General features: G+C 37.5%; 1 protein-coding gene across 3 annotated transcripts in view; it reads right to left on the reverse strand.

Annotated features, from left to right (window-relative positions):
* DPY19L1 (dpy-19 like C-mannosyltransferase 1) overlaps positions 1-19,050 on the reverse strand; it is a 97,562-nt gene that overhangs the window by 11,888 nt on the left and 66,624 nt on the right. For all 3 annotated transcript variants that reach the window (XM_055314809.1, XM_055314808.1, XM_055314807.1), the window contains exons 12-17: positions 17,981-18,040; positions 17,365-17,445; positions 9,655-9,756; positions 4,557-4,628; positions 2,294-2,343; positions 966-990 (exon numbers count right to left, since the gene is read on the reverse strand). In XM_055314809.1, the coding sequence (XP_055170784.1) occupies positions 966-990; positions 2,294-2,343; positions 4,557-4,628; positions 9,655-9,756; positions 17,365-17,445; positions 17,981-18,040 (390 nt within the window). The remainder of the gene's footprint in view (positions 1-965; positions 991-2,293; positions 2,344-4,556; positions 4,629-9,654; positions 9,757-17,364; positions 17,446-17,980; positions 18,041-19,050) is intronic.

Here is a 19,050-nt window from a genome sequence, read left to right on the forward strand (position 1 = left end):
GAAAGAGAAAAATTTTTTTCACTTCTACGATCTGTGAAGCTTAATACATTGTTAAATAGATGAATATCTAGAAAAGCGTACTTTTTCTTAGTGACAATATTTTGATTTCTGACTAAACGAGTCTTAAAATTCACTTTCAAACTTCTCCATCTTATTAGAAGCTAAAATTACAGAGTCATTACAGCTAGCGGTTCTAGAATTTTGCTCAGAGTTAAGCCTAGAGTTAATAAAGCCCACATTTCTGAAACTAACTTGGTGTTACCATCAGATTTAGACAGGAAAGTGGTAAACAAAATTAAGTACTGTTTAAGATCCCAGATCTCTGCCTTGGAACAATCATCAAAACCAGGCTGAAATATGCAATACAGTACAATTAACCATAGTCACCAGGCTGTTGCTAAGAATGTAGATTTTAAAAGTCCTCACCACAAGAAAAAAATTTTTTGGTAACTATGTGATGGATGTTAGACTTATTGTGGTGATTATTTCACAACGTATACAAATCCAGTTAATTATGTTATACTGAATCTAACATAATGTTACATGTCAGGGAAGGAAGGAAGGAAGGAAGGAAGGAAGGAAGGAAGGAAGGAAGGAAGGAAGGAAGGAAGGAAGGAGGGAGGGAGGGAGGGAGGGAGGGAGGGAGGGAGGGAGGGAGGGAGGGGGGAGGGAGGGAGGGAGGGAGGGGGGGAGGAAGAAACAGGTGGAATCACCAGGCGATAGGAGCAGCAACCAATCACACAATAAACTGGATCACTGTGAAGATGATCAGAACAGACCAAATGGGCTTCCTACATAAATGTTTTAACAAATGGTCACGTTTGTAATAGTCTCATAAAAACACAGGCCCATTTTGAATATGATAAGTGACAATTACCAATAGTTAGAAACTGGAACTAGAAAGAAAAGTCCAAATACATACAAACTGTAAAACAAAGTAAATTTTAGTAATACTGAATCTTTACCTCTCCATGATCAAACTGGTGTTTTCTGAAATGGAAAAAGAAATACTATTGAATCATTACTGAAGTATGTACTTCAATTATTTGCATCATCTTACAAAAACGAATTTTACAACTTGTATAACATTCAAAGGACATATATATGTAAATAAAAATAGCTAACAGTTATGAATGGAAATTGGTGTCACAATCTTTTAAAAGCCAGCTGATTTTTTTAAATGACAATGTTGCATACCCTGCACATTTGACTACATGGACAATTATTGGGCCAATGAAAGACACGCCGTGGTGTATCAGGTACCTCCCTGGTGATATTCAAGGTAGGGAATGGGGTGAAGGGAATTCTAAAGCCTTCATACTTCCATATGCCTGCTTCTCATTGTCTCTGAGCTTCCTCATAAACTGTAACTACTACAGAGACAATTTAGGAAACCACATAAAAAACATGTTTTCAGCAGCAGCTCTAGAATATACAAATAGCCACAAAACTCCCCCATGAGTTTTACTTGACAATTTTAATTTCCCGAGAAAGGATACATGATTAGAGACCCATATACTCTCCCTACATCTGCCTCTGACCCTGCACCACCCCACCCCTGCCATCCCATTTCAATTATCATCACAGCAGTGCCAGCTAGCTTTTACAAGGGGGAATCCAGTCATAACAATCCCTTACTTAAAACCCCTCAATGGATTCCTTTTGTAATTAGAATAAACTCTCAAATCCTTATCATGCTGTACATCGTCATTCTATTTCTCATCCTTGAAACTCATCGTCTACCATGTTCCCTCTTGATCACCATGCTCCAGTCACACTAGACTAATCTTACTCAAACATCAGACAGGCACTTGACTCCCATATTCAGTGCCCCTCTCCATAATCCCTCCTATTCCATTCCTGTTTTATCTCCTAAAAATGTTCATTTATTGGTTTTTCCTACATTTAAATCTTTGTTCCATCTGGAATTTATTTTGTGTAAAACATAAAATATGGGATCAGTTTTATATCTCTCTGCTTTTCTCTCAAAAGATAGTCCATTGGTCCTAAAACCATCAACAGAATAATTTATCTTTTCTGCTAAGCTGACACACAAAGCTGTGTCCTTCAAGTATAGATTAAGTACTAGGCCTACTGTCAGATTGTACAGATGGAATTTGAGGTGTGAATAAGTGATGTACTGAGCTCTGCACAGATAGGGAAGAATGAGAAAAGCAAAAAGGAATGACAATCGAAAATATCAATCATCAAATGTTGAGTATGCAACATGAACTATAAAATTAATACACTCTAAACATCTACTTAATAACAAAATGATTAAAAGCATATTTACCTTATATGTGTTTGTTGTTTAGTTAAGACACCCCACATGTCACTAATAATCTGCAAGTAAATTTTTTAACACATTAGAAGAGCTGTTTGGGGAAAATGAAATTTCAACTGAAGTATCTTGTAAACTTTCAAACTTCTACTTAAAAATAGAAGAAATATGGAGATAAGAGATGACTCAGGAAATAATTACACCACCATAATCTTCCATTTGTACAGTCCTTGATCATATCTAATACCCAACAATCCTGTTCAGGTAGATAGCATTATCCTCATTTTGTAAATGAGCCACAGGCTCAGCTGGATGAAATGGTCTCCCAGAAGGTGGACAACAACTAGGAAGCATTTCCAGGCCCTGCAACCTGACCTTCTGGCTTCTAACTCACATTCAGGGAATTCAACATACCCAGGTTGTTGGCAATGCCTCTCCCTCAGCATCCATACACATACCTGGGCAACTAGGTGGGAGGCTGAGAAGCACAACCAACCAAACACTGAGTTTGCATAGTTGGCAGCAACTGGAAGGTTATCTCATCTGAAATCCTATCCCCAGCATGGGTGTCCACCATGACACCACTGACTGGTGTTAATCCACCTCTTGGAAGGCTTGAGTCGGTAACACTTTCCTAGTCAGTCCAGATCAATTCTGGTCAGAAGTCCTACCCCTGAGAATCGGCCATGATTCTAAGGAGCCAAAGTGAGTGTAATCTTATTTCCAAGTGGCGGGCTTTTAAATATATGAAAATAATCACCCTTTATTCCATTTGAATCCTTCAAGTCAAACATTCAGTTCTTTTAACCCTATGTAACTGTTCTTGTCATCTCCAGCCATCCAGATTGCTGTCTTTTTAATGTACTCTAAATTGCCAATGTTGGTGTTTTTTGATTACCTGCCAGGTGCACACCCACATCAAATGTGCAAAAGTGCAAAGGAAACACAGAGTCTTCTTGCATCTAGCAGAAACTGACTATAAACTCATCAGGTTTGAAAAGCCTGTGAGACTACAAAACTGAACGCTACATAACACTCAATAAGGAGGGAAAGGTGCAGAGTCTGATTCTTGCTCTTCCCTTGCTTTTTAATGGACATGATGTGAGCCCGAAAACAACCTCTCTGATCTTCTAATGCTGCATCTGTCAAAATGGGGATAATAATATCCATGTACCCTTCAGGGCTGTCAAATAACCAGGGGAAATAACATTATATGTGTGATATGTTCAGGGAGAGTATAAATATATGTAATATGAACAATAATTATAGTGCAGAATATTCTACAAATATATAATGTGTTAACACAGAATCACTAACTACAAATCAGAAAACCTTTAGAGTCTATCATCTGTTTGTTGATTATAGATTAATCTTTATTCATTCTCTTAAAACACTTGCAGTTACAGAATTCACCAACTCTTAAAAGAAAAAAGAGAGTATCTCACCTGCTCTTTGCTAAAGACTGGAATTTCTCTGACCTGATTTACATCTGGGCTTAGAATTTCATTATCAAAGCCAAGTTGGGAGTCTAACAATTTTATCGATGTTGGTTAATACATAGTTAATATTCTATTTTTTTCCTTTTGATCAATAATAAGAAACTCATTCCAGGAGTTACTGAGAAATGTATAAGTGACTTAGAATGGCATATATTAAATATTTTAGGGAAATATTACATAAAGCTAAAAGTAATAATTTACAAAGACAAAAATAACTGTATCTGGTTCAATATAGTCTCTTTGATCATGTCTTTCAAAATATATGACTACCAAAACTGGAGCCATCTTTTTCCTATGTCTATTTTATGCTGGCAGATAGAATATTTTTAAGGCCTGTAAATGTTCATCAAGGGCTATTAGTAAGAAAATACGGAATATGTTTCAACAAATCCATATAAAATATTGTGTCATATTAACATGTAATTTAATATACTTAACTACTATGTAGAACAAGAAAGTATTTTATGATAAGAAAGAGATCTAAAAAAAGAAAGAAAGAAAGAAAGAAAGAAAGAAAGAAAGAAAGAAAGAAAGAAAGAGCGAGCTCTTAAAAGGCTCCTGGTGGCTCAGTCAGCTGAGCATCCAACTCAATTTCAGATCAAGTCATGATCTCAAGGTCATGAAATCAAGCCCCACATCAGGCTTTGCACTCAGGGGGAGTAGACTTGAAATTCTCTCTCTCCCTCTGCCCCTCCCCCTGCTAGCACTCTCTCTTTTTCTAAAATAAATAAATAATTTTTTTAAAAAGAAAGAGCCCTTAAGTGATAGACATATACCTTTTTAACGATTGCAATAAACACAATCAGAACAACTGGAAGCAACAATGTCTTTGTATACCTCAGTGGAGTCTGAAATTCAAAGAGATGTTTTGTTAGAGGAAAATATTATTTTCAGACAAAATTTCATTTCAAATAATGAACAAAGTGAAGTTTAAAAAGTGTAAGTAGAGCATTTACCCATTTAGGGTTCGTCCAATATACCCACTGACTACCATCATAAAAATGAAGATATATTTCCATAGAAACAAGCTTACCCAAAATGTCGATTTGAAAACATGAACAAATATAGTCCCCAAACACTTGTAAGTATAAGATGTGAATGGAAAGATTACTGTTCACTTTTTGCACACTACTTTTCTAACTAGACAGCTCGACTTAATATTCACCTAAGATCAGTAGAATTCCTTTAAATTGCATGAGCTCTTCCTGTCCACTTGATGGGAGATAAAAATCTTAACCATGATTCCCTCCCACATACACACAAAATAATGACCATGTTTACAAGATAAATAAAAACTTTTATATTTTCTTAATAAGAAACTACAGAAACATTTAATAACAAAATCCTAAACATTGCCAATCCTATATATTTCTCAATCATTTTCAAGTCATAGTCTTAAATAATTCTGAAATTTCTAAGCTGCAATTGATTTGTTTACCACCAACATTTACCCTCACAAAAATAATCCTATACTATTAAGTTAAATAATGTACACTTCCCCAAATATGTTAATCAGGAAAAATCTAGCTTTAACAACATTAGAAGCACTAGTACATTTTAATCCTATAAAGTATAAGTAGCATTTTCTTATTTTCCCTCTCATTAGCCCACTTTGGTTGCTTGTTATTCTGTATTAGACAAGTAATTTTGGTAATTTATTAACCACAAATGCATACTTCATAGTTAGAAGTCTCATTAAAAGATTTTTTATGTTTTTATTTTACTATTTACTTTTATTAACATTTGCATAGTATTTAATTTTTAAATATACTTATGTCTATTTTGTAAATTTTTAAAAATAACTTAGGCAAAAATTATATAACCAGTAGTATTTTATTATTAAAAAACTCAGGTATTTTCTAATAATAACTAAAAATAAACATAAAAAAAGTTGTGAGATACTGTGTTTACCTTAAAAAGGCAGTGTGTCAAAGCTGCATCAAAAGTATTTAATAAAATTTAACTAAGAACTCAAATTTAAAATCGTATGCCAAAACTTTATTTGAAAAGTATTTTTTAATATTTTTTTTTAAAAAAAAGAAAATCAGGGATGCCTGGGTGGCTTAGCGGTTGAGCATCTGCCTTCAGCCCAGGGCGTGATCCTGGAAACCCAGGATTTAGTCCCACATTGGGCTCCCTGCATGGAGACTGCTTCTCCCTTTGCCTCTCTCTTGCTCTCATAAATAAATAAGTAAAATCTTAAAAAAAAAAAAAAAAAAAAGAGGGCAGCCTGAGGGCTCAGCGGTTTAGCACCGCCTTAGGCCCAGGGCCTGATCCTGGAGATCTGGGATCCAGTCCCACGTCAGGCTCCCTACATGGAGCCTGCTTCTCCCTCTGCCTGTGTCTCTGCCTCTCTCTTACTTTCTCTCTCTGTGAGTCTCTCATGAATAAATAAATAAAATGTTAAAAAAAATATATATTAGCATCAAACTGACAGCAACACTAAGCCGGAAGAGGGTGAGGTTAATTTATTTGAGACACTCCAGGAAAAATACATGAGCCAAAGATTTTATATCTAGCCAGATCTCCACATTTAAAAGCCACTGATAAAATACTGTATGTGTGAAAACTCAGGGATTATTGTTCCTATAGCCCCCTGTGAGAATCCATTGGATAGCAAGCTTCACACAATCAAGAAATGGCAGGAAAGGCTTCCTCAATCCCAGGACATCCAGCATGAAAAACACCAATCTACAGAACTATGACAAGGACAGGGATATGAAGGGGAGAGAATAGCATGTGCAGACAGTGAAGATGCAATGGGACTGAGTGGAGGATATCTGGGAAGGAAATAATGTCACTGATGATAGCATTACAATAAATTAGAAAAGGGGCGGGGAGGAGTAGTGGAGAGACAAGAAAGGACTATGACTCTCCATAGGAAACCAACAGAAGGGACTTGAATTAATATATAAAAGCATTAATATAAAGGAAATAAAATTATATAATTTCCTCAATACTAAAAGATCCAGCAGAGAGAGGGTATGCACAAGAACAAATGCAAAGGAAACAAACCACACACGGACAGAGGTACACATGTGTACATGCATGTGTGCTACTGGAATTACAAGGTCTTTTTCTATTAATTTTTCGTTTTATTATAAGCATAAAAGTTATATGTGCTCATTGTAAAAGCCAAAAAATCCATAAAAAAGAAGACAATCAATTTTAATCAATTATCAGCATTTCTTCCCCAATGGGCTGTCCGTTCACATGCCTCCCCCATTTCTGCATATGTGTATGGGAGTAGGGATGTATTTTTGGTGGTGGGCAAGGGTTAAGAGTCTTTGGTAACTTTTTATACATTTGGACAATCTCCTAAACTCATTACATTAATTCCTAGTTTCATTTGTTATATTTATGGCAAGAATCATCCCAGTTAATCATTTGCTTTTTAATTTTTACAATATTTAATGTACAGATGTCACATGCAGTCAAATCTATTAATGATTCTCATATGCATTTTGCACTGCTATTATGCCCACTACAAAATGAAGCTAATACTAGTTGAAATGTCCCTCAAATTTATTTTTCAAGCTCCATTTAATTTTGACACATTAATTAACTGAACTGAAGTTTATTGCATAATGTGACACAAAGCTTTTTTTTTAAGATTTTATTTATTTATTCATTCATGAGAGACACAGAGAGAGACAGAGAGAGAGAGGCAGAGACACAGGCAGAGGGAGAAGCAGGCTCCATGCAGGGAGCCTGATGTGGGACTCGATCCCGGGACGCCAGGATCATGCCCTGGGCCTAAACCACTGAGCCACCCAGGGATCTCACCCCAAATCCCATTTTTCAAATAATATTTCTGAAATAATGCACTTTTTATCCATTTATCTGTGCTTCTTTCTTCTTTCATATTAAGTACATACACATAAACATAGTTAAGTACATACTTATGGGACTATCCAAGCATTATCTATTTTTGGCCATAAAAATGTGCATGCCTTAGTATCCCTGTACTTTTAAGTACTGTTGCTAACCATTGCCATACCTAGAAGGGAAAGATCTCCCTCATTCTTTTACTTTATTTTAAAGCAGAATACAATTAAAATATGATTATTGGGATCCCTGGGTGGCGCAGCGGTTTGGCGCCTGCCTTTGGCCCAGGGCGCGATCTTGGAGACCTGGGATCGAATCCCACGTCGGGCTCCCGGTGCATGGAGCCTGCTTCTCCCTCTGCCTATGTCTCTGCCTCTCTCTCTCTCTCTCTGTGACTATCATAAATTAAAAAAATATATGATTATTGTAGAACATTTTAAAGATGCAAATTACAAAAAAAAGTTAATCACTGATTATCTCTCCAGCCAAAAACCACTGTTAAAATTTTCCTCTCTCACACCTTATTCTATGTGTGTTAATTATAGGTAAATAAGATCATACCATTTTGTTCATTCCATTATACATGTCTTTCCATACCAGTACAGTATCATGTTAAACTGTTCCCTTTTCCCCAGTGTATGGATGTATCATACAATGGATGCACACTCTCTGAACTGGCACCATACTGTCTCTACAGCACAGTCCCTGTGAAGATACGAATGGAGATGAGGAATAGCAGGCTGGAAACAGCTTTGCTATTTTCTTCAAATTAACAGAAATCATGCTATGCCTCAATAAACAATTTCTTCTATCACCTAACTGATGGTACATACTCTCAGGTTATAGTGGCATGAATATCCTCAATAATGTCAAAGGACATTGGCCATATCCTAACACTCTGCTGATGTTTACCCTGTAGTCTACTTCCCTTACCACTTGCTTGAAGGAGTCTTGATTTGCTATGAACATGCATTTTAACGTCTTGCAAGACACTCTTCCTTGATTTCTTTCAGTGGGCTCAAGAGTATCATTTATATACTTTTTATTAGCCATATATGTCAGAATTTGCCAGAACCAGGGAATGAAGACTGACAAGTCACTGGAGTAAACAGTACATCTGCGGGACATGCTCAATTCAGAATGTCTGGTTGGTAAGAGTTTTCTGTGTGGTACACTATCATCCACTGGTCTGTAACTCGGAACACAGAGGTAACCACCCAGCAGGGATCAAGGGGAAAATGAAGGTGTCAGTAGAGTACTGTTGATCAGTGTAATACATACACACACATAGCTTTGAAGGAAAATGTTTCACAGATAATAAAATATCATAATAAATTGGGGCCACAACGATGGTGTTAAAAAAGACACACACACACACACACACACAAATTTGTTGAATCAAACCCTCTCAGTGATTACTACAAAATAATATTTTATATAAAATATCACTAAAATATCAAAGTACTTCCTACCTATCTCATTTGGCCTTCACAATATCTTTTTGCAGCATACAACTAGGAACTAGTAAGTTATGACAGGAAAAAAAAAATGAGAGTTGCTTGTCCAAGAACATCAAGTAGTACTGCAGACTTCCATCTCACAATCCCCCACGCTACTCCGTGGTTTCTTTTTAAACATCTGAATACAATTTTAGAAAGAAAAACATTGCTGGAATGAAAAACTTGTATTCAATATTTCAAAGCAATAAGATTATTCAAATAAACAACCACTGAGTGAATGGAAATGTGAGAACTTGAGAGAGTCTCCGAATTAATGCTGTCCCTGAAAATAGGCCACTTGAACTGCTCATGCAAAAAACTATTGCTAGTCTGAATGCTTGCTTCTAAATTATCAGAATGAGAACAAACCATACATTTCAGGGGCGCCATACTAATGGAAGAAGGAACGTCTTCCTCCAAGCCATTGCTTTCCCTTGCTTCCCACAGGTAACAGCACAGGGAAAAGGCGGAGATAACAGGAACGCCCTTTATGAAAAAAATGAATGGACCAAAACCTGAGGAAGGAAAACTAGAAATCGCAACTTACCTCCTTTTCCATAAAGTCAAACTCAGCTGCACAGGTATACAATAATGTATCAAAATCCTTGTAACTGAAGAATTTTGATGTTAATAAGTTGCCGATGTGAGCCTAGAAAGGAATAAAGTGAGGTATCATTAGATTACGGCATATAGTGTAGTAATGCACTTTAATTTTAATAGTATCTATAAATAGCTTTCACTACATTGCAGAGCTTGCTGCTCCCATGCCAGGTTTGCTTCTGTTAAAGTGCTGCAACTTCATGGTTCTCCCTTCTTTTGCTGACAAATGATAGTTCCAACAACGCCCTGCCTTCCACGATCCATCATCAACAAAGCAAACGCTTTTTTATCCGTGGGTTTTCCCTGCTTAGGGTGCTAAACCTGACGAAATAATGCTACACAACATCTCCTTTTCCTGAGCCTACCAGGAGGGGTGGGCTTGGGAACACACACAGGCATCTATCAATCATCAGGGACAGAGTGAAATGAAGTGAAAGGAAAGGAAATATTAATTCCGATTTCTGAAAAGGAGACTGAAAAGACTCTCTGAGGGGCACATGAGTGGCTCAGTCAGTTAAGTGACCAACCCGTGATCTCAGTTTAGGTCTTGATCTCAGGGTTCTGAGTTCAAGTCCCACAACTGGGCTCCACACTGAGCATGGAGCCTACGGTCTACAAGAGACATGTTTAAAAAAAAAGTATACAGAAAGGTTGAAAATGGAAGAGGAGAACAAAATAAATAAATTGAACCAAACAAATCTAGGTTAGCAATAGTGACATTTAAAAAAACTGAATTCAAGCAAAACATGGAAAGAGACAACAAATGACATTATACTCTGGCAAAATGAACAGCAAAGCAATGTCCTATGTGTCATGAATATATCTGCAGTTAACAGTAAAGATTCAAAGTGTATAAAGAGCTGAAAAAAACTGTAGGAAGAAATAGACCAGTTAATAGTGGTCACTGGAAATGTGAAATATTTCCCTCTAAAACAGAGCCGACAAATGTTAACATAATACCTGAATAACATTATCAATACACTCATAGAAAATACAAAACTTCACAAAGAGAGAATACATGTTACCTCTGAACATAAGAAAAATTTTTTAAATATTCACATACCATATCACCATACATCTCAAAGAATTGATATAATACAATTTTTTTTTCTAATCACAAGTGCAATAAAATTGGAAAACGACTAACTAGAAATGACCTTAAAAATCTTTTTTGGCTAAAAACTAAGTAGCACAAAATTTAACCTTCAGGCTAAAAAGAAAATCTCAAAATAGTTAATTTGCAAGACATAGGGAAAAACACTATCAACAGGGAAATTTATAGCTGTAAATGCATTTATCAGAAAATAAAAGAGGAAAAAAAAAGAAAATAAAAGAGGTTGAAAACAAAAGAACCAAGCACTTTCCCTCAAGCATTAGCAAAAGCTACAGAACAAGCACAAAGACATAAGAAACGAGGATAACACAATTTGGTGACAAAGAGAAATTCGGCAAAACCAGAGGCCTCAAAAAAAGGTGGTACTTTGAAAATATTAATACAGCAAATACAAAGCAGAAAAAATAGTACACACAAAAAAACCTCTCAAAGAACAGCTCTTTACAGGAGACTAATACTGATCCTGAATCCAAACAAGGAAAATAAATAAAATAATGTAAAAGACCATTTTACATCCATACAAAAATTTTAATAGGAAATTTCTACTGAATTCTACAATATTTTTTTAAAAACATAATCCATTTGATTACATACATGAAATGGGTAGTTTCCTCTAAAGACATAGATTTTCAATAACTTCCTAAAGAAAGTGGATTTTGTAGTAGAAAATTCTCTCATAAGGAAAACTTTAGGCCTTGAAGGCTTCACTGTCAAATTCTACCAATCATTGCAGGAAGAAATAGTATCAATTCTACATAAATTCTCTTTGAAATAGGAGATTGGGGACAGCTGGGCAGCTCAGTCAGTTAAGCAACCAACTCTTGATTTTGGCTCAGGTCATGGTTTCAGAGTTGTTAGACTGAGCCCCACATCAGGCTCCACAATCAGTGGGGAGTCTGCTTAAGACTCTCTCCCTCTGGCCCTCACACACTGCGTGTGCATGCGCTCTCTCTCTCTCTCTCTCTCTTTTTTTTTTTTTATAAATTAATTTTTATTGGTGTTCAATTTACCAACATACAGAATAACACCCAGTGCTCATCCCGTCAAGTGTACCCCTCAGTGCCCGCCACCCATTCACCCCCACCCCCCACCCTCCTCCCCCTCCACCACCCCTAGTTCATTTCCCAGAGTTAGAAGTCTTTATGTTTTGTCTCCCTTTCTGATATTTCTCACACATTTCTTCTCCCTTCCCTTATATTCCCTTTCGCTATTATTCATATTCCCCAAATGAATGAGAACATACACTGTTTGTCCTTCTCCGGTTACTGTGGCCAAGTTCAAAAAGGGTGTTGCCTGAGTTCTTCTCTGGGATTTTGATGGAATCTTGTCTCACATTTAGATCTTTCATCTATTTTGAGTTTATCTTTGTGTATGGTGCAAGAGAGTGGTCCAGTTTCATTCTTCTGCATGTGGATGTCCAATTTTCCCAGCACCATTTATTGAAGAGACTGTCTTTCTTCTAGTGGATCGTCTTTCCTCCTTTATCGTATATTAGTTGAGCATAAAGTTCAGGGTCCACTTCTGGGTTCTCTGTTCTGTTCCATTGATCTATATGTCTGTTTTTGTGCCAGTACCACACTGTCTTGATGAACACAGCTTTGTAGTACAACCTGAAATCTGGCATTGTGATGCCCCCAGATATGGTTTTCTTTTTTTAAAATTCCCCTGGCTGTTTGGGGTCTTTTCTGATTCCACACAAATCTTAAAATAATTTGTTCTAAGTCTCTGAAGAAAGTCCATGGTATTTTGATAGGGATTGCATTATACGTGTAAATTGCCCTGGGTAACATTGACATTTTCACGATATTAATTCTGCCAATCCATGAGCATGGAATATTTTTCCATCTCTTTGTGTCTTCCTCAATTTCTTTCAGAAGTGTTCTGTAGTTTTTAGGGTATATTTTGAGAACCATTTGAATGGTAAATGGTTCTCCAACATTTTATTTTCAGGTTGTAGGTGTCCTTCTGTCTAAAATGAGTCTCTTGTAGACAGCAAATAGATGGGTCCTGCTTTTTTATCCAGTCTGAAACTCTGCGCCTTTTGATGGGGTCATTAAGCCCGTTCACGTTCAGAGTTACTTGAACTTCTTCTTAAAGGGGAGTTTTAAGAGTCCCCCTTAAAATTTCTTGCAGAGCTGGTTTGGAGGTCACATATTCTTTCAGTTCCTGCCTGTCTTGGAAGCTCTTTATCTCTCCTTCCATTTTGAATGAGAGCCTTGCTGGATAAAGTATTCTTGGTTGCATGTTCTTCTCATTTAGGACCCTGAATATATCCTGCCAGCCCTTTCTGGCCTGCCAGGTCTCTGTGGAGAGGTCTGCTGTTACCCTAATATTCCTCCCCATGAAAGTCAGGGACTTCTTGTCTCTTGCTGCTTTAAGGATCTTCTCTTTATCTTTGGAATTTGCAAGCTTCACTATTAGATGTCGAGGTGTTGAACGGTTTTTATTGATTTTAGGGGGGGATCTCTCTATTTCCTGGATCTGAATGCCTGTTTCCCTTCCCAGATTGGGAAAGTTTTCAGCTAGGATTTGTTCAAATACATATTCTGGCCCTCTGTCCCTTTCGGCGCCCTCGGGAACCCCAATTAAACGTAGGTTTTTCTTCCTTAGAGTGTCGTTCATTTCCCTTAATCTGTCTTCATGGTTCTTTAATTGTTTATCTCTTTTTTCCTCAGTTTCCCTCTTTGCCATTAACTTGTCTTCTATGTCACTCACTCGTTCTTCCACCTCGTTAACCCTCGTCGTTAGGACTTCTAGTTTGGATTGCATCTCATTCAATTGATTTTTAATTTCTGCCTGATTGGATCTAAATTCTGCAGTCATGAAGTCTCGTGAGGCCTTAATGCTTTTTTCTAGAGCCACCAGTAGCTGTATAATGGTGCTTCTGAATTGGCTTTCTGACATTGAAGTGTAATCCAGATTTTGTAACTCTGTGGGAGAGAGGGCTGTTTCTGATTCTTTCTTTTGAAGTGAGGTTTTCCTTCTAGTCATTTTGCTCAGTGCAGAGTGGCCAAAAACAAGTTGTATTGGAACACGGGGGAGTATCACTGGTCCGTCCAGCTGGTCTTCTGGGGGAGGGGCCTGCTGTGCTGATTTTCAGGTGTTAGCACTTGGGGGAGCTGCTCTGCCCCTGCCTGCTGCAGGGCTCAGCGGGGGTTGTTTACCCGGTGGGGCCCCAGGAGGAACAGTCGCAGTTGCTATGGCAACTCTGGAAGCCTGGATTCAGCCTCCGCAGGAACTACGGGGCTCGGGGCTCTCGGCTCTCCGTCCGCAGGGCCTGGAGGCTCCGGGGCGGGGCCGCTGATGTGCTCAGCTCGGGGCAGGAGCGTCCTTGCTGTCCTGGGCCCTCCCGGCCTCTGCCTGTCCCGGGGGAGGCCGGATCCTGGGCTGTGTCCCGGCGCCCTGTGCTCCGGGGCCTGCGCTGTGGGATTCGCGCTCCCGCCCCGCAGCTCCCTCCCTGGAGCCGCTCCCGAGCCCCTCCGAGCTGCTCCGGTCGGTCCCCTCTCTCTCTCTCTCTTAAATAAATAAGTAAAATTGAATACTTACAAAAAATTTAAGAAAACTAGCACTACCTTGAAACCAAGGCCAGACACAAACATTACAAGAAAATAAAACTAGAGACTAATATCTGTCATAAATACAGACAAAAAGGACACCGGGGTGTGGCTCAGTAGTTGAGTGTCTGCCTTCGGCTTAGGTCTGGGATCAAGTCCTGCACTGGGCTCCCCGCAGGGAGCCTGCTTCTCCCTTTTCCTATGTTATGTCTCTGCCTCTCTCTGTGTCTCTCATGAATAAATAAAATCTTTAAAAAAATACAGACAAAAATCCTTAAAAATATTAATAACCAAATCCAACAATATATAGAAAGACAAATACATTGTGCACGAGTGGGGTTATCCAAGAAATACAAGGCTGGATCAACACTCAAGAATCCATGAAAATGGGGACTTCCCATGGCAGAGGAAGAAGTTGACAAATCCCCTCCCCCAATAACACCAATTAAATTGGATGAGATTGTCAAAACAACCATATCGGGTTCTAGAAATCGACTAAATAGAAAACAAATTGAGAAGCACTCATTCATATAAGCACTGATGAACAGTGAATGGAAATAGTGGGTGTCTGTGGCATCCATGCCTGGGCTTTTCCCACTCACCATCAGCGGCACCTCAACTTCCCTGGGGTGGTAGACCCAATAGTTCCATGAGGGTGGGGATGGCCATGAAAAGCAGAACCTCTGCTACCAGAAGGTACTGACTTGTTTGGGGACAGGAAGCAAAAAAAAATCTATGCTCAGAGGTACTGTTAAAACACATCAAACAGCAGGAAATGAAAGGTGAGAGCTCACAGCTTTGCCAGCCTCATGTTCTATTGCTTGCCCAGTGAATAGCAGATTAGCTAGAAATTTTAGAGATTCTGGCAATGGGAAAACCAACAAGAGGGTAAATCAGTTCTCACATTCCCTGGTGGACTGGAAGGCTGCACACATGGGCTCAGGGATCCTTGAGCCCAAGATCTCCATAAATCTATGAATGACTGGGACATGGCATGCAGATTCATGAAGACCCAAGAAGGTGTGGAAGAAAGGAAAACGTGGGACAACCTTGATGTTCGGATGACAGTTAACACAGCAAGCCTGACTGCTCTCCTTGAAAAACCTGCTTGCAAAGCTGGCGCCCAGCTGGCATCAGGGAACTTGGATTACAGATGGCTCCTACCACCTTAAGTGAGAATGAGTAGTGGCTTACTGTACCTAAATCATATGAACACTGGTTTACACTGAGCACCCACATTCTTTCTGGGAGTCTGGAATTTTGATATGTGCCAGGCAGAGGATGCCTATGTCACCAGCCCCCAGTGAAAACTGTGTGTCATGGTACTGACTGAGCTTCCCTTGCAGACAACCCCAGGCTTCTACCAAGAAGAGTGTTGACAGGAACGGGGAGGGGAAGTCAGGATATACTGAGAAATGGCTTACGTGGTTCCTAAAGAATGAGGAAGTGTCTAATTTTCTTAACAGAGAAGGGTGAGTGGAAATGCTTCTTAAAGGCTGTGTGGCCTTGCAGTCTTTTCCTTTGACCAATGTCACGATTCAGAATTTATGAGCTGATGTCCTTGATCAGATTTCTAGAAATATTAAATTTGCAATTAAATTACTCCTAATTTGTTTGGTCCTGCTCCAACATCGGGCTGTGACAAACCTTAACTGGTTTGTCTTCCCTCAGTGAGGAGACAGATTCCATTCACCTAGAACTTGGGCTGTCTCCCTTTAGTTCCTGTTCATTCTCTGCATCCTTGCTGACTCAATAACCTTTTAGCTCTCCTCAGGGACTTCCAGGACCCTTCTCCAACTCTTCTCCTCTGAGTTCCTGCAGCACTCTATTCTTGTTTTATTACAGCCTTTATTACATGGTATTAGAGTTGCTATATATCATCCCTAGCTCCCGCTAGACGACGTCTTACTATTCTGTATCTCTAGGATCTGTTCTACTGCCAGGCACATAGCAGGTACATATTGAATGAATGAATAAGTAATTTCAGACTACAGTTATCTACTTTAAAAAGTCTTTCCACAAGTTGTAGATTGCCCATTGAACAACCCAATTGCTATCGATCTTTTTCAAACAAGAAATTCCCTTGTTTAAACAAAAAGCTCTATGATTGTCCAGTGTCTAAGAAATCAAAGCTAAACTGCTGTGGGTGAAAGAGGGGCTCCCGCCAGGGGGGTTGGGAAGTAGACCCTACAGAAGAATCCTTGGAAATTCCAGAACTTTACAAAACCCAGTTTCAAAACTATAGCTTTAATCTATTATGGACGGAGGAAAGATAGTCAATGAAAATAAATTACAGAAAAAAAATATGTGGTTTACTTTACTCTTTCTGTGGTTGTGGTGCTGCTTCTTTTTTAAGATTTAATCAATGTGTTTACTAAAACACCAAAATAAAATAGGCAAAATAAAGTTATAGATAGGAAGAATGCTTAAAGTTATAAAACAGAATTCTTCTCATTTTCTCTCCTACCCAAACACCAAAACAAAACAAAACAAACAACCAAACCAACCTTTCTCTTAGTAAGACTAACTTGGGTTAAATTACATATAAATAAACCTTTGACAAACACTGACCTGGAAACAGGGTTGGGGGAATGAGACTATAATATGGTCTATAGTTTCAGACACTCTGAAGATGGCATACTGACATGTTACCGAAGGGGATTATAAAGAAGCCAGAGAAAAATGACTGTATGGACCTTAAAATTTGAGCTGAAATCTCTAGAGCTTTTTTGCTTTAAATTTTTAAAATCTTTGTGATACAGAAAAGATCAATTAAAATAACAAAATTGTGTCAAGAAATTAATATTGGAGAATACAGACTACACACGTCACATTCATTTTCTATTATCGTAAATAGACAAAATAATAAGTGAATAGACTTCATATTAGAATTTGACTCTAATAGTGGTACTTTAGTAACTCAAGTAATTCATTCTTAGCCTGTTTGATTCTTTTCAAGTCTTTCAAATTTAAGCAAAAATGCACTTACATCATCTGCAATGCCAAAGATTTTAGATGTCAAATACTTTAGTACAACAGTTCCAAATAACCAAAAACATCCTTGGATAACCTACAAAAGGAAAACATAACAAAACAAAAATCAACTGATACTTCATACAGCCATTCCTAAGACACAGCTGAGGAAGTAATTAATCAATGCTTTAATCACATGTGAAATAAGTATCTCCATATCCAGAAAAAAATGCTAAAAAATGCAACTTAAAGAATGTTACTCCAAAATCAAGGGGCTATCACCAAAAATAAAAACACATGTGATATTATCAAAATTAAGATATCTTATAGGAGATTTACACAACAATTGCAGTTACGTTCTCCTTCTACTAATAGTCTCTTACACATGCACTGCTCTCCCAAAAAGCATGAGTGATAAGAAATAAAACTAGAATTCCTCACCTATCCAATATTAATTTTAACTTGCCACATAAAAAAGGGCAATTTAGCACATTAAAATTGAGTCTTAATTATGTCATAAAGCTGTTAGATTTCCTGCATTACATAAGAATAGATAATTTCCTTAAAACATAAAACTGATTATGTATTTTAGAAAAGGAAAAATTTATGCATTCTAATAGATAGATTCTTACCCATAAACTAAGTTCAGACACATTTATTTTCAGGAAATGTGGTTTCGTTTCCAGTATAACCTTCATGGAGAAAACAACATAGAATACAGTTAATATTTATATACATAAATTCAAGTACCAAAAAACACCTTTATGTAATAAGACTCTCAAGAATCTAAAATTCAGCACATTGTCAATGTTCCATATAGTATCAGCACAAGTTCATTGACTTTACGAAATAGCTCTATTTTATCCAAAGCAGATTAGATCAGTTAGTGATTTTGTAAAATTGAAAACCGAATTACCATACATAAATTTCTATGACTGATTTTACATCTCTGATTTACCTATGAACCAATATAATATATAATAGTATATTATATATATATATATAGTAGATAATAATTTCAGAATTTTAGACAGGTGTCTTATAGTTGTAAGATTTTAAGTATTATCAACTCTTAGAATGACTACAAAGGGGTTTTTAATGATCAACTAAGTATTTCTCTACCAAATCTTTTCTCTCTCTCTAGGAAATTAATAGATTCCCAAAGTATAGTACCTATAAAGAGCTAAAGCTACTTCAAACTTGCCAAAAATACAGTTGGAGATCAAAACATAAATACATGAACCCAAATTAAATGTTTTCAGAAGTTTCTGAATATCTGAGAACACAAAAAGTGATAAGATTTAGGTTTCAAATAGATAACTACAAATAAAAATAGGCAGATGTATGTTTATAGTTAAATACGCATACGTACTCTATATTCTATAATTGTTGGTGTCATTTATTTTTATACACCCAAATATGAAATATACATAAATATGCTTTATTCATAGCCAAGACACACCCTAGCGTCAAGCACCTAAAAGAAAACCTGATATATTTTAGGTACTGGACTGAATCAAAGCTTCCTACCAAATGAACTTAGGTTAGTTAGATTTTATTAGTACCTGAAACGAGTATCACGAATCATGCACTTTAATCTAAGTAATAGCAGGCCTTGCCTGTGTACACACGTAAAATACAGCACTGAGTACATCGTTGCTTTTCCTGATTACAAAGAGAATTCACTGACTGTAAGAACTAT

Source organism: Nyctereutes procyonoides, unplaced genomic scaffold (assembly GCF_905146905.1).
Source record: "Nyctereutes procyonoides isolate TBG_1078 unplaced genomic scaffold, NYPRO_anot_genome, whole genome shotgun sequence".
Lineage (NCBI taxonomy): Eukaryota > Metazoa > Chordata > Mammalia > Carnivora > Canidae > Nyctereutes > Nyctereutes procyonoides.